The sequence below is a fragment of the Neolamprologus multifasciatus genome, chromosome 12, assembly GCF_963576455.1.
Source record: "Neolamprologus multifasciatus chromosome 12, fNeoMul1.2, whole genome shotgun sequence".
Lineage (NCBI taxonomy): Eukaryota > Metazoa > Chordata > Actinopteri > Cichliformes > Cichlidae > Neolamprologus > Neolamprologus multifasciatus.
Genome location: NC_140450.1, coordinates 6,838,856 through 6,854,006, shown reverse-complemented (window position 1 = coordinate 6,854,006; position 15,151 = coordinate 6,838,856). Strand labels below are relative to the sequence as shown.

Sequence of the window (15,151 nt, the reverse complement as noted above, 5' to 3'; positions counted from 1 at the left end):
ACTGCAGCAGAGAGCACCAGCAAAGCTGAGGGAGAATGTCACTCTGCATTGACTGGAGTGGGCCTCCTCATGCATACGCAAATGTCAAGGCGCACGAAGCGGCCAGGCAACACGGCTCATGCATAATAGCATTAAAATGGGAGGAGACGTGAATCAGTTGCAAGAGACGAAGAAAGACAACTCGGAGAACAATCCAGACACTTTGAGATGGAAGGGAGTTATGCTAGCACTTTTCACAGTCCAAAACCAACATGTCACAGCCATTCAGCAAAATACTCTGACTGGTCTCAACTGACCCTTGAGCAACAAAACCTCACAAACCAGTACTCCGACCACATGAGTGCACTCTCCCACCTAAACATTGTTTATCTCTTTAAAGCCTGACAGTTGTGTACAACCAGCAGCAGCTTGACAGCTTAATTCCATGTTGTCTCACAGGACCGCCTCCGTGGATCAGGGACTGGGGTGACACACTCAACCTCTCAGCACTTTGTTTGGGGACAGTTTGTAATTAATATGACTGCTGCATCTGTCACGCCTTGTCACCTGTGGGGGGTGGGGGGTTATCCATGTACCTCCCTTCCCATCATAAATCCTGAAGCTGGAACAGGTCTGGGTGTTTTGCATGATGGGTCACCCGGCCAACCGCCAGAGCAGGTGGTGATTTGCACAGGGTGCAAGAGAAATGAAAGAGCTTCACTCAGCAGAAGCTTAATAAGAGAAGTGCTGTGACTGAGGAACGACACACACTGAGGTGCTTCGATCAAAGGAATGTAAGCCTTTGAACACGACAGGACGAGAATCAGAGTGGCACGATAATAAGCATGATTGTTTATAATAACTGGGTCTGTTTTTTCTGTTTCTCTCTCTTAGTGCTTATGGTTTTACAGGCGATCCAGTCCCTTGGCAATGGAGAACAAGGGTATCACCCACAACTTGACCTACGCAGGGCACCACCCAGAGGTCAACAGGAACTCCCTCAGCAGCAACTTGTCGCAGAAGCACACATTTGTAACATGTTCCAAACTATGAGTCAGATTCACTTTAGTTTTTGCCAAGTAAATGAAGGAATTCTTCAAAATTTTGACCTGTCTTCACAAGTCAAGACAGGCTGAGTATGTGTGTGCTAAGAAGTGCAAACTTAGACTTTCTGGGCTCTATGTGTGGCTTCAAAGTAAATGTGAATTCTTCTTTCTGCTCATCTAGCGTCACCAGTGAGCTGGTGTAAATATTTATTTCGATCTACCTTCCGGTTAAAATTTACAACAAATCCTGCAACTAATTATTTGGTCCGTCTGAAAAAAAAACTCCCAAAAAACAAAGGGGGCGTTATCAAAAACACCCAACATTCAAGTGACATTGAGGCAGCTGTGGTTCAGGTGGTAGAGCAGGTCGTCCACTGGTGGATCAATCCCTGATTCCCCCAGTTTGCATGCCAAAGTATCCTTGGGCAAGATACCAAACCCTGAATTGCCCCTGATGCATCCTTCAAAGTGCATCAGTGTTTGTGTGAATCTTAGAAAACACTTTAAAAACATCCTGCTTGAATGCTATATAAGTAAAAGACTCTTTTGTATATCTTCTATGACCATTTTTTTTTGTTTTACTTTTATTTCTTGTTTGCTTTGGTTCAGGCAGCATAGCTACGCCAAGTTTAAGATAAGATCATGACTTGCATTGATGCTAATCATCAAATCGCTAATATGAATTCATTTGTGCGATTCCAATTGTGTTGAACAATAACACAAGTTAGAAAGCTCAATTTTCTGGGTTATAAAGATCGACAACACCAGTGTACCTTTTATGTGTACATATGACTGTTGGGTCAGTTAAAATTAAAATGTAAGAATCAATTATAAAAACAGCTTGAAACAAAGTCTACAAATGCATAACATTATTTAGTGATTTTTTTTATTTTAGTTGTAGTAAACATTACACGTGAAGGGAGCAACTAATTTTACATGAAAACAATAATTGTATGCATAATGTGTTGTAAGCTAACATGTTACCGCTCATAACTTGCTAAATAAGCTAGCCTGCTTGTTTTTCACCAGCACATTCTGCAGGACGTGCACTTTGATCACCTGTTGGTTAATTCAGTGGCTGCAAAGTGTCCTTGTTCTGATTGCATAATCTGGGTACGTCCACTTGCCAATAATTCAAAATACCTGAACCTGTTCTTTTGGCTAAAAAATAGTTCCAAAGTGAACGATGTACAGACATCAGAGATGTAGTCCGGCGATCTTCTGGGTATGCTTCTTGGACATTACTTGGATGCCAATATTGGATTTTCTAGCAAGGGAAGGTTTGTGTTTAAGAGTTGCCTTTCATTATCATTTTATCTGTTAGAAAAACAGAAAGCAAAACATTTTCTGCCAAGAGAAAACTGAGAAGGTATATGCATTAACAAGGTGATTTAAACTCCTGACCTCTCCATCTGAAGTCTCTTTCTTATGCTACTGAACTGGACACTGAGCTGATCATGGCAAAGACTTACAAAGCTCATATTGGAGGGCTGAGAGGTCATTGCTCTGACAATTCAGACATGCAAATTCACCATGCAAAACACAATGGAGGGATAGATAGATAGATAGATAGATAGATAGATAGATAGATAGATAGATAGATAGATAGATAGATAGATAGATAGATAGATAGATAGATAGATAGATAGATAGATAGATAGATAGATAGATAGATAGCTGACAATCAAATGTCATGAAAAAATAAAAAGCAGTGCATTTAATTTCTTCACTGCAAAAATATCCCTGATATTTCTTGCTTTATAGGAAAAGGTCTTACTACGACATATCAGTGTCTGTCCATCTACAGTCACATATAACCAGTTTGGAAACACTGATGTTTCCACTATGCTGGGAGTGCCTGTCTTAGTGGCCATAGGCTATGCAGTAAATTCATTACTCCTTTAGTGCACAGTAGCATTTAAGCATTTTGCTAAAAAGCCCCAGTGCCAGATGAAGTCAGTGCATGTACTTTAGATTTTGTTGCTTTGCTAAACTTGTATTGTGGGCATTGCATTAAAGGTTTTATGTGCTTTTTGACTCATTATGCATCCACATAACATTAAAAGGAGGCAGAGTGCCTGAGTATACTTTGAAAACAACAAGGACAAACTGCCTGGACAAGTATGCATCCCAAAAGACACAAAAAGAGGGTTTAAGAAGTGTACAAATCTTTTAGGGACATTAGCTTACTCGTCATTTCAATGAGTGATGAGAGAAAAGGCAGCAGAAGCAACCATGTGTCTCTCCAGTAGATTGTTCTGTCCTGCGACTGATGCAACCACTTTTGCATGTCCTTGAAGGGAAATGCAAAGGCCTATGTTATTTCAAAAGTCATTTGAAAATGGGCAGCAACTCCAAAGCTTGCCTTTCCTCTTAGGAAGAATGCTATACATTAATCCAAGCAGTTTCAGTGTAAAATACTGAGGTAGGCTATTACATGTCACATTGAATTATTCACTCAAAGATGAGGCACTGTTCCCTGCAGCAGATAATCTGTCAAAAGAAATGGATGATGTGATGCACGATAACTCTAAACCAAACAACATCTTGTGACTGTTCTCCAAGATAGAAGCATAAATCTAGCAGATTAGATAGAGTTTTATAAAGCTACATGTATATATATATATATATGCTCACCTAGCACCACATCTGGTGGATTCAGTATTAATTTTAGCAAGTATCTGGCCATCATGGCTGAGGTTACTGTGGAATGGGAGACATCTGGCCAGTGGACATAATATGGCAATAAGTAACTATTAAATGAAACAATGTCTCTTTAGCTGCACTGTGTTTGAGGCTCAAGAGCTATTATGACAAACTAAGATCTCTGTCTCAGTACTGTTGATCCCAGGTCAGCTCACATATTACTGTAATTACAAATCTTTCACTTGGAAAAGTATTTTGGAGATACAGCAAAACCCAGACTAAAACGGTTTGGCAGCGCCCCCCACCCCATCCCCCACCCCCTTGCATCTTTGCCTTAGAATTACTTTCACTTTCTTTTCATAATAATTCTCTCACAGACGCTAATACAGACAAGCTGCACCTATAATTTTGCAATACTCTGCAATTAAAAAAAATAACTAAAAAAAATAAATAAATCCGTGGGGCTGTGCTGGAGTCAAGCATTTCCTTGTCTGCAAAAGTGGGTGCTAATTCTTTGTAAATTATCAGTGTGAGTAAATCATTCTCTTTAATCTGCCATTACTGTGTAAAATATTGATTATTGCTGGTTGTTTTCACAACTCCAAAGCCTGGAGAGGACAAAGGATTTTTAAATAACTCAAAAACTTCCTCTTGCTGCTACACATGATCACATCCTTAATCAGCTCTCTCTCTCTCGCTCCCTCTCTCACACACACACACACACACACACACACACACACACAGTACAGTAAAACAAATCTGCACGAGTGGTTTTTGTGTGTGTGCGTCAGAATGTGCTGCACAGAAGCTCACCAGGGGAGGAGAGGTTTCCATCTCCATCTTTGAACCGGAAAAGCAGGGGGAACCACAGCCCCCACATCTGAGACCCAGACTCCATGCTCCCACTTCCCATAATGCTCCCTGACACTCCCCACTCTGGGCACTGAGGATTTAGTCCTTATGTTAAACTCTTTAAGAACCCACTGTCTCCCCTCAAATCAATGCTTCACTGCGATCACCTCTGCCAACACAAGCTCGTGATTCTTCAAATGGCTGAGGATGGCCTGTTATTATCTCTCTGAGGCAAACGATTCAGAGCGGCGCTCCTTCACACACACTCACCGAGATTACGCTGTCTCGAGGGTTACAAAGGTTGATGGAGCCCAGTCATAAACTGTATAGGCTGCGTGGACGAGCTGTAAGAAGATTAAGTCAAGAAAGATTGAGGATGTTGACTGGGTGAAAGAGGGAGAGATGATGATTGGAGGCATCCAGCGGGCCGCGTATGCATACACTAGTGGTTATCTATATGTGTTTATATGAGTGTGGGTGTAGTTGGAAGAGAGAAACATGGCACCTCTTTTTGACACTTGACATGGCCCCTTTAAACTCTTAAGCAGAAACACTGAAAGTTTATAGAGACTCCAGATGGTAACAGCTGCTTCACAGTTAAACTTCACTCACTCCCACACACACACACACACACACACACATGCACACACACACACACAGAGCTGAAATTAAATTAAATTGGACAATGCTTTTCTGTCATTAAATTAAATGTCTTTTGGTTTCAGACTTTAGAAAAAAAGTGATTTAAAGATGTTAAGCGCTAACCATCTATGATGACCATTTTTATTTTTTTTTTATCTTTATTATTTTCATTTTATGAACTTAATAACTGTTTAATCATAAATTTAATTAAATTCAAACTGGAACCTGTGCTTTTAATCTAGCAATGACAAGAAGTCCTTGTGGAGATGCTATTTAATCTACAATTAAACGCTGCTGCTGCTGACCAACTAAATTAGGGGTGTTAAACAAAGACTCCAAGTGTGAAATTTGTGAAAGTCATTAATAATTATAGTTTTTCTATAAAATTCACTGCTTCGTCAAGTTTAGTGAGCATTACTACACAGGGGTAGACATGCTTGGGAAGTTAAAGTGTTTCTAGATCATGACAAGTTGTTTGAATCCCAAAGACGTGACATACTATTTGGGATGGGAATGGAGAAGTCCCAGCATTCCAGTTTCTTGGAATTGTTAGTCTGCTTGTCTATCAATCCCGCTTATGGGTTCTCGCTACAATCAGTTGACTTCAGTTCGTGTGTTGTTGGAGAAAAATGGCGGGGCAGTCCACAGGGTGGATACAGCCATTACTTTTATTTTTATTGCACAAAAGCATGAGAGCACAATGGTAAAGTGCAAACTGCATCCAGGACAGAAATACTTCCAATAGTTATGCTGCTAAGACAACTTTGGCTCTTTTCAAGGACCTGCACAGACAGCATGCTAATGCTAAGCTAGCCAAGAACCCAGAGTGACGGTGAAGCTGAGTGAATATTGAGCTCAGCAGCCAGAAATCGAAGCTCAACAGGTAAAAAACTGATGAGCAGTCAGACTCCAGCCTCCGTTTCTACATGTTCGTGTTTCTAAAGTAGAATCACTGTGGCGATCGCTTTCAAGTCTCTTTTTGCTGGTTTTCATCATTGCTTTGTAAAAAAAAAATCCTTTATGTACCGGTAATACTACGAGAAAGATCCTGTGTGTGTCCTCATTAGATATGGGTTTGTGTTGGTGTGTGGGACGATGGCCTATAGGTTTAAAAAGTTCAATAGTAATTATTTAAGGTCAGTTTATACAGTAACAAGAAAGTAATGTAACACGTAATATAACAAATTACCCTCTCCTGGGAGTGAGTAGAAAAGTGTTCTGTGTAATATGTGTAATAACCACTTTTTTGAGTAATGACCTCAACACTGATCACAACAAAGAGGCGAAAACCTCCAACATACGCAAACATTTGAACACACAGCATGCAATTAATTTGTACAAATGTGATGTCTTTTATATGCTGCTTAGTGTAGGTGATCGCCGTCAAAGGGGAGCCAATGAGAATCGGTAAGAGGATCAATAACGATGCATAGGTTTAACTCATCCAACCTACTTGAAATCACATTTTGTCGCCCAAAAACTAAAATGAGTTTGACACCCTTGAACTGAATGTACTTTTACAGCCAAACTGTCACAGGTTTCACTGCTGTACTATGGCAAACTTAATGGTTATTTCTAGCCCTAAACTCCAAGGTACCGTATGTGCTTCTGCCATGTTCCCCTGTTTTTCACAGAGGGGTGAGGTTAGACAAGCACAAACACACACAGGCAATTCACGCTAACTTGACATTAAGCCAGACATCTGAAAATAACTCCTATCAATCACACAACAACCCAGCGAAGACAGGAGCTGCATAACAGTTGCCAAAACGAAGCTACCACCTCTGTACAGTCTTATGAACCAGTTTTTCCTCGCCTGCTGCACTGCAAGACACTCAGTTCTGTCTGTAGTCAAGGGCGATGAATCGGTCAGAGTCCAGGCCAACATCATGCCCTGCTGGATAGCGATCAGACACTGAGCAGGAAAGAAAGAGGGTTGCCAGATGCAACAGAGGGTTGCCAGTTTATGCAGCAGCTTATACGCAAGTCAGGCTACAAAGAGAACTCACAACACGTGGTCATTCATCCAACCATCAATTTATTTCATTTCTGGTCTTCAGACGCCCACGTTGAATAAAGTTTAAAAAAGAAGCAAAAAAAAAACACACCCTTAGATAAATATGTTAGCATGGCTGGATATGCAGCAAGCTCATTTGATAGGCTACATCACCAGCTTGACAAATCTTATCACGTAGCATTATTTCATGCATGTCTAGCTAATAAGAGACATTGCAAAAAGTGCAGAAAAAAGCAGTCCCATCAGGCACCTCGCACCGCCTTCGATCAGGCCAAGATTCAGCTGGTCGAGCACAGCCTGATATTAACCTGATGTTTTTTTCATCAGGGCTTATTTCTGACAGCTCTGTCTTCTGTGATCACATAATGAGCGCGCATACCATATTGCCAAAATGTCACAGCTTGCCCTTTTCAAGTTTCAGCTTGACACACCCAAAGCTAAGCGTTTTCATTAAAGTTGCAAAGAACAAAATCAAACGACGCACAGGTTAAAACTCCTCATATACAACGCACAGACTGTATACAAACAACTGGTGTTAAAACATCCTGACATGAGCTGGGGGCGGATTTGACAAAGAATTTGAGGAAACTGCACACTCATGCAGCAGTGACTTGTCAGTCATAACAGCCACACCCTAAAACATATCCTGCAATATTATCTATTTTACTCTTATTAGGACTGCAATTTAAAATACAGGCATCATCTTATATGAAATATAACTTAAAACTAGAGATCATAAACTCATAGGGTAACTTTTTACTAAGGTCACAGATTTCATTAACAGCATGGCCATAGCTCTCTGTTGCCTATTTCTTTAAGCGTCTGTAAGTGCAATGTCAACTATAGAATAGGATAGAATAGAATAGAATAAAATAGAATAGAATAGAATAAAATAGAATAGAATAGAATAGAATAGCTGTTTACTGTCATTGTACATGTACAATGAAATTATGGGTGCTCCACACCAACTGTGCAGGAGTAAAACATAAATAGTAAGGCAGCAGCAATAAATAGCAAACAGAAGAAATATATATGCATTCAAGAGGAATTCATATATCAAAAGATCATAAACGGACTTATGAACGATACGTGTACTTGGCTATATTTACAAGTAAAATGACCACAGATATAATGTTAGAAAGCAACACAAATTCTCTTTATTTGCTAAATCTAATAATAAAGTCTGTAAGTGTGCAATAGTGTGATAAACTAAAGCATGATGACCACTGCTAAAGTTGAGAAGTTTTTCTTAGAAACCTAAATCCCACCAAAATGAAAACTGAACACCAACCCAACAAATAAATGCTTGACTGGTCAAATACCCAGGTACACACAAAGGTAAGACTACCTATTATGGCACTGAAAGGGGGGATCACGGAGCACAAGTGTTTCTAATGTGTTGCCATGTGACTCTTTAAATTGGGTGGCAAAGTAAGCACACCAGTAAGGTTCTTGGTTTGAAACCTCCTGGCCTTTCTAAATGGAGTCTTCACCTGCACAAATCTCCTCCAGATGCTTCGGTTTCCTCGCATCATTCAAAGGCAGTTTAGGATAATTGGTGATTTACAACTTTCTCTGCATGTGAGTGGGAGAGTGTGTGGCTATGTGTATCTCTATGTTATCGACGATGGACTGGAGAACTCTACTGGGTATATTCTCCCTCTGGCCTAATGATAGCTGAGATTCCAGTACATAGTGACCCTAATAAAAGTAAGATGTTTAAGGAAGGAAGGAAGGAAGGAAGGACAGAAGGAATGATTCAATTCAATTCAATTCAATTCAATAGCGCCAAATTATAATTACAGTTTCCTCAAATTGCTTTACATTGAAAGGTAAAGACCTACAATAGTACAGAGAAAACCCCAACAATGTGATGCCCCCCTAATAGCAAGCACTTGGTGACAGTGGGAAAGAAAAAATCCCTTTTAACAGGAAGAAACCCCTGGCAGAGCAGGCTTGGGGGTTTGGGGAGAGAAGGCCTTCTCCCGTGACCAGTTGGAAGTGAGGGGAGGAAAACAGGAAAAAAGGCATGCTGTGGAAGATAGCAAGTGATTAATAATAACTCATAATTAAATGCAAGTTGTGCATAAAAACATAGCGAGTGGAGAAGAAGCACGCTTCACTCTCTTCCCTCTTCAACTCCCAGCAGCCTAGCCCTCCTGCAGCATAACTAAAGGAGAATTCAGGGTCACCTGAAACAGCCTTAACTTTATGCTTTGCCAAAATGGAAAGTTTGAAGCCAAATCATAAAAATAGAGAGCGTAAGTGTGTACCTCCCGAATCCAAACTGGGAGCTGGTTCCACAGAAGAGGGGCCTGAAAGCTGAAGGCTCTGACTCCCATTCTACTTTTAAATATTGTAGGACTACAGCTAAACCATCAGTCTGAGAGTAAAGTGGTGAACTGGGGTTATATGAGCTCAAGGATGGATGGATCTCTTAAATCTAACACACCCATACACACATCCCTTGTCTTTGGCAACGGGTTGACTGACTCTGTCCAAAGGTGATAAAAGATGGCTGCCATTATCCATAAAGCAAGCTAATAAGCATTCCACATAGTCATTGTTTATTCCAATAAAAAGCAAAATGCATGTGTTTAGTATTTAATGCACAGCCATACAGGCCTCTTAAATCAGTTTTAACAAAAACCACAGAAAACTACTGGCCATGGCCCAAAACAAGTGCACCAACAAAGACATGAAGTTTTCTTTTTAGGCTTCAATTTCTGAAGAGAAATAACAAAAATGTAAATAATTAGTGGACTGTAAAGCTGCTGTTTTATACAATTTTGTTACATTTGTGTTCAGTCTTGCAAACTAAGTTCATCAACCACACACTGACGCCTCATAGACAGATGTGAGAGTGGTAATGATCTTCTGATCAAACTGACCAAATACCTATGAGCTACACCAGCATGTACTGAGGCGAAAAAGGACTCACACACCCAGATTTTAAAAGGGAAACCACCTTACTGTAATGGCAATGCTTGAAAATTAATTAAAAAGCTGTGTGAATTGTGTGAACTCGTTACATAAACAAAAGACCACCTGTCTTCCACTTACTACTAGAGACAGTCCTGGTTACCAGAAACATGAAGATCATAAATCTGCCATGATTCACCAGCTTGAGCTTGTTTAAGACAACAATGCCATGAGCTAGATCATTACTGGCTTACAGACCAACTCAATTACACTTCATCTTGACAGTTCTGACAGACTTCAGCTTCTACTTGTGTGTGCATTTGTAAACAGCTGCCAAGAAAACAACAGCAGGATGCAGTCGGGCACACCAGCATGTGGGAGTCTAAATGAGTTTCTTTTATAAAGCTTCTTTATAAAGATAAGGGTCTGTGGTTAACTATCACTCTATAGTGGGAGTGTTAAGGGTGCTGTATGGAAGAAGAGCACACTGTCGTATTATATGTTGCATAATGGTACTTAACTGCTCCACCGCTACAACCATCTCTAACCCTTAGAGATACATTTGCACTTAGGTGCATGTTTGCATGTGTGCACAGCACCAAGTGCGTGATTACCACTGAGCAGGAGATGAAGAACACTTTGCTGCTCATACACTTCTGCTTGATCCAAAGCTGCAGTCCACAAGGACAGAGAAAGCATTTCAAGTGTAACTGTTTAAGGTGCTGTCTCACAAAGGCGGCAGCAGCAGCAGCAGCAGCTGGCTTTCTGGACGACATTAATATGCTGCTGCAGGTAATAACTTCAGCGGGTAAAGGAAAATGCCGCTGTGTTGAAAAATTCATATTTGCCCATGTTACCCTGATTTGTTGCTTAATGACATTACAGATGTTCACTTGATTCGTTTCATCCAGATATCCAAACACTGAATGGAACCGTTCAGTGCAATTCAGCTGTGCCTGCGCCACAGAGCCCATCTTCCTCAGCTCTCATTACTTTGAAAGACATAGAAGGGCTTTTACAGTGCATTTCTCCTTTAGGTGCTGCTGGCTTTAGCATTCAGTTTGGCCTCACAGTCCAGTCAAATTGATGGTATTCAACCTTCAACCAGCAAAGACAGCCTAAGTCAATTCTATCATTTACAACAAGAGACTGACTTCTTGTAGAGACATTAAATTATTGTTTTACTTTACAGTAAATATGGCACAGCTGACAAACTAAACATAAACTTGGCCTTTTCTTCTCCCCTGTGTTATGAGGGGGAATACCATTGCTTTAAATACTTTGTTAATACATAGGTACACATGGGAGTACTTACGCACTAGCCCAGATGGTGGACCCTCTAATTTGAAATCCAAGGGTATAATTAAGAGACAAAAAAATTAAAAAGGAAAGCATGAGGATTTGCTGCTTCGACATGAAACGCAGCACAAATTACAGCAAGGAGAAGCTGGTTAGTGCGGTCATCATTATTAGATATTCACATTCAAACAAAATAGTCTCAGAGAAGGCGGATCTCGCTGGGGATCCGGCTGTTACTTTGAAGTGCAGCAGATAGACGCAAGCGTACCCTTTGAGTATTAATCTGAACTTGATGGCAAATTAAACGGGTGATATCAGATGACTTAGCGGACGGTTTCAAGTTCATTCCGGGGAGAACCCGTATTTGCACGGTTCAATTAAACAGCTAGCAGGCCTCCTCTGGAGATATGATGTTGGGAATGAAAAATGTTTTATTTCTGCGAGAAAAGATGAAAATGCAAACAGTTCAAATGTATCCGTTGAGCTTTGAGGGGCTGATGTAGAAGAGGTAAATAAAAATAGAGCCGGATGTGTTGGAAAGTGGATTGTGTGGCAGCTGCAGGTTTGTCTTATTTTAATGTAATCTACTGTATTATATTGTTTTACAGACATTAAAACAATGTCTGTAAAACAATATAATAAAGGCGACCTGTGGTCCGTAAACGTCATGGTACGAATGTGTCCCGGACACCTTACAGTTCGGAGCACAAGTGTTTATCTTAGTACGTGTGGAAGTGACGCCTGATCGTCAGACCAGACACTTCACTCCAGAGCACCACTCTCCTCCCTGCAGCCGAAAAATCAAAACAATTTCCCTGTGAGCTTTGGCTGCTCGGAGGGAAACTGTAAACCTCTCAATTAAATACCTCATGCCGTTTGGGAAACAATGCCGTAGTTGGATTTTTACCAAGGCGATTAACTATGAATGAAGTTACTGCTAACTGCAAGATGTGGGATAGCGAAACAAATACCAAGAGTATCATGAGCATATTTAGGACTGCTGCACTTTTTAGTGCGAGTTGTTCTGTTTGTTTGTTTTTTTCTTTTTAAAGAAGAGAAGAGCTTGTGCGTCGCGCAAAAGAGGAACTTTGGAGACGCAAACCCGTTGCGAGGAAAAGGCGAAGAGAAAAGTTTGACTTACCGGTGTCGAAATCATTAAAAGCCGCGGAAGAAATAAAGCCAGCGAGAAGCAGAGCAGAGGTGACGGTCCAGGAATCCATCGTGTGATTAAAGAGTCTGAATTCGCTCTCAGGTGAAGTGCAGCCTGACGGACGGGTGCGCAGAGCTGCAGGCTGCTGGACCGACTGACTGACTGGCTGGCTGACTTGCTGCTTGGCTGTCTGTGTCTGTGCAGGAGTCGCGCTTTGGCCGGTGTTAAAAAGTCCCTGAACTTCAAGGCAGGTCCTACAGCTACTACTACACTGACACCACTACGACGAGACCAGATAGTAGAAAACAGGGATCCTATTTCCAACCCATGTGACAGGAAATAGGGGCAATGGATTCAACCTGCAGCACTGGGAAAGCAGCAGAAAGAAAAGAGGAGGGAGGGAGAGAGGGTGGCGCGATGGGGTTTTAAAGGTGGTCTCTGTGGTGCAATGAACAGCAGGTCCGCAAAGTTAAAAATCAAATCACATCAAAGCATAATAATCACAACTGACCGCAAACCAAGTTTAATATTACAGCTAAACTAAAACAATATAATAAATCAGTATCCAATACAATCACAACGACAATGAAGCATGTTTTAGGTCAACACAGGCAGAGTAGCGACACAGCTGGGGCTCAATACTACCATACAGCAGGACAGTTAATGGAAAACGTGCTATAAGACTCTAAGAAACAAATTATAACCATTCTGAAATATTATTTTGTCTGTTTTTATGATGGAGTCTAAATATAACTAATGGTCCACTGTGTTTGGAAACCATGCCCTCTCATGCACAGTGTTAAACAAAAGACAAGGAGAAGCCAAACATCCTTCTAATATAACAAAATATGGTCAAAAGTGTGGAAAAGATGAAAAGTGAGTAAAGGCATAGTTTAGTATAGTCTCACATCTTAACACAAACGAGATCAACTGGAGAAATGAAGCTGGGGAAACTACTTGTTAAGTATTTTTTGGAAGAAATTACTTTTTTTTGGCTCCTGCGGCGGGATTTCTGATCAAAAAAAACTTAACAAATCACAAAACATTTAAGGCCTATATTTATTTATATGTTTATCTGCGTTTTGCTTTATTTATCGTTCATGTGAAAACACAACTATCACAATCTAAAATCGGATCCTAATTCTACGGTTCCTCTTTTGCATATCTCCACCGAAGCTTGTCCAGCCCTATTCACTAATAGAAACAGGTGCACTGAGTGTACAAGCCCACTGTGAGCACTTCTCGGCCCTTTATTATTACATTACAGTCAGTCAGTCTGACCTCGTGAGAAACAGCACCCTCACGTGTTTAACAGCAATCACCATGAAGCACTGAGAACACGCTTTCAAGCCCAAACAGCAGCCCGTTAGACTAAAAATAGAATATCCTGTATGATTCCGCCATGCTGAAAGGGAAAAAAAAGCCCAACATTTGTTTGGCCAAAAAAGACTGGGTTGAGAAGGGGTGCTCTGGGAAAGTAATCTAGCATGACGTGTGCCCTTTGGACAAATGCGACTGTGTGGCCTTGAGATGCTTGCTGGTAAAAGCTTAACTTGTTTTAAATTCAAAGACTAGGACTGTTTAGGAGAAAGGAAGTTCTTAGAATTTAACTATGTTGGACGTTTGCTATGACTGTGACTTTTTTGTTTGTTTGTTTGAATTGCATTACTGTAGAACAGCCAGCTTTTAGTCTGACATATGTAAGGAATATTATATCTAAACCTAAACCTAAAATATTCACCTGTGACAGTCGAACTCAAGTACTGTACACGTCTGCTACTTTATACTTACTCTATAGTCTTAATTATTCCAGTCAATGAACAAAATGTGCAGCTATCTTCTGACTAATTATTGTACTATTGTGTTCATCCATAACCACCGATTTTGAATGTCTTGAGAAGCAAAATGTGAAAGGGGTTAGCATTGTAGGACAGAAACATTTGTAGCTTTTCAATACCCTTCAAACCTGTAGAGCCTTTATCAGCACCAGCCTCCATTTAGTATTTGCTAAAGGAGTTTCTGAGGAGGAATTTTGGACCATTCCTCGTGAAACTGTTACAGTTCATTAAGATTTGTTGGATGTCTAGACTGAACAGCCCTCTTCTGACCACACCATTTCAACTGGGGTAATGCCAGGACTCTCTCTTAAGCCTTAAAAAACACATTTTTTCTTCTTTGGAACTATTCATCTGTTTATTTCCTTTAAATTGTTGCATCATCCAATCGTTCATGAACTTACTGCTGCCCTGAAATTGTTGTTATGCAGTTTCTGTTTCTCTCTATCTCCTCTTGCTTGAGAAGTTCAGATTTGTTAGACTCTATGTGGGTTTACTTACACTCACCTCTGCAGCTCGCATTTCCAACCAAGCCTCATTTTCTTAACTGAAACACATGACCAGGTTCACTAAAATCTTCCTCTGGCTTTTATTGTTATTACTCCAAATGTCCTTAAAGACATGACAGCTGTTTTTGTGCTGTCAGTTCAGCCAGATAGTATTTATTTACAATTTAGGGCTTAGATAATGTCAGATGGCAATTTCTTTGGAATGCCAGTGAGGCCATAAACATTTTTTCCTGCAAATATGTGAACATAATTGT

The 15,151-nt window shown here is 40.5% G+C and overlaps 1 protein-coding gene across 3 annotated transcripts in view; it reads right to left on the bottom strand.

Annotated features, from left to right (window-relative positions):
* Window positions 1–12,952, bottom strand: part of kremen1 (kringle containing transmembrane protein 1) — a 70,147-nt gene extending 57,195 nt beyond the window's left edge. For 2 of the 3 annotated variants that reach the window (XM_085179794.1, XM_085179793.1), the window contains exon 1: window positions 12,545–12,950. In XM_085179794.1, coding sequence (XP_085035920.1) covers window positions 12,545–12,623 — 79 coding nt within the window. In that variant the 5' untranslated portion in view covers window positions 12,624–12,950. Of the gene's footprint in view, window positions 1–12,544 lie in introns of all 3 variants that reach the window. The other variant, XM_085179791.1, reaches the window with a different exon arrangement.
* Between the last annotated feature and the right edge of the window lie 2,199 nt (window positions 12,953–15,151).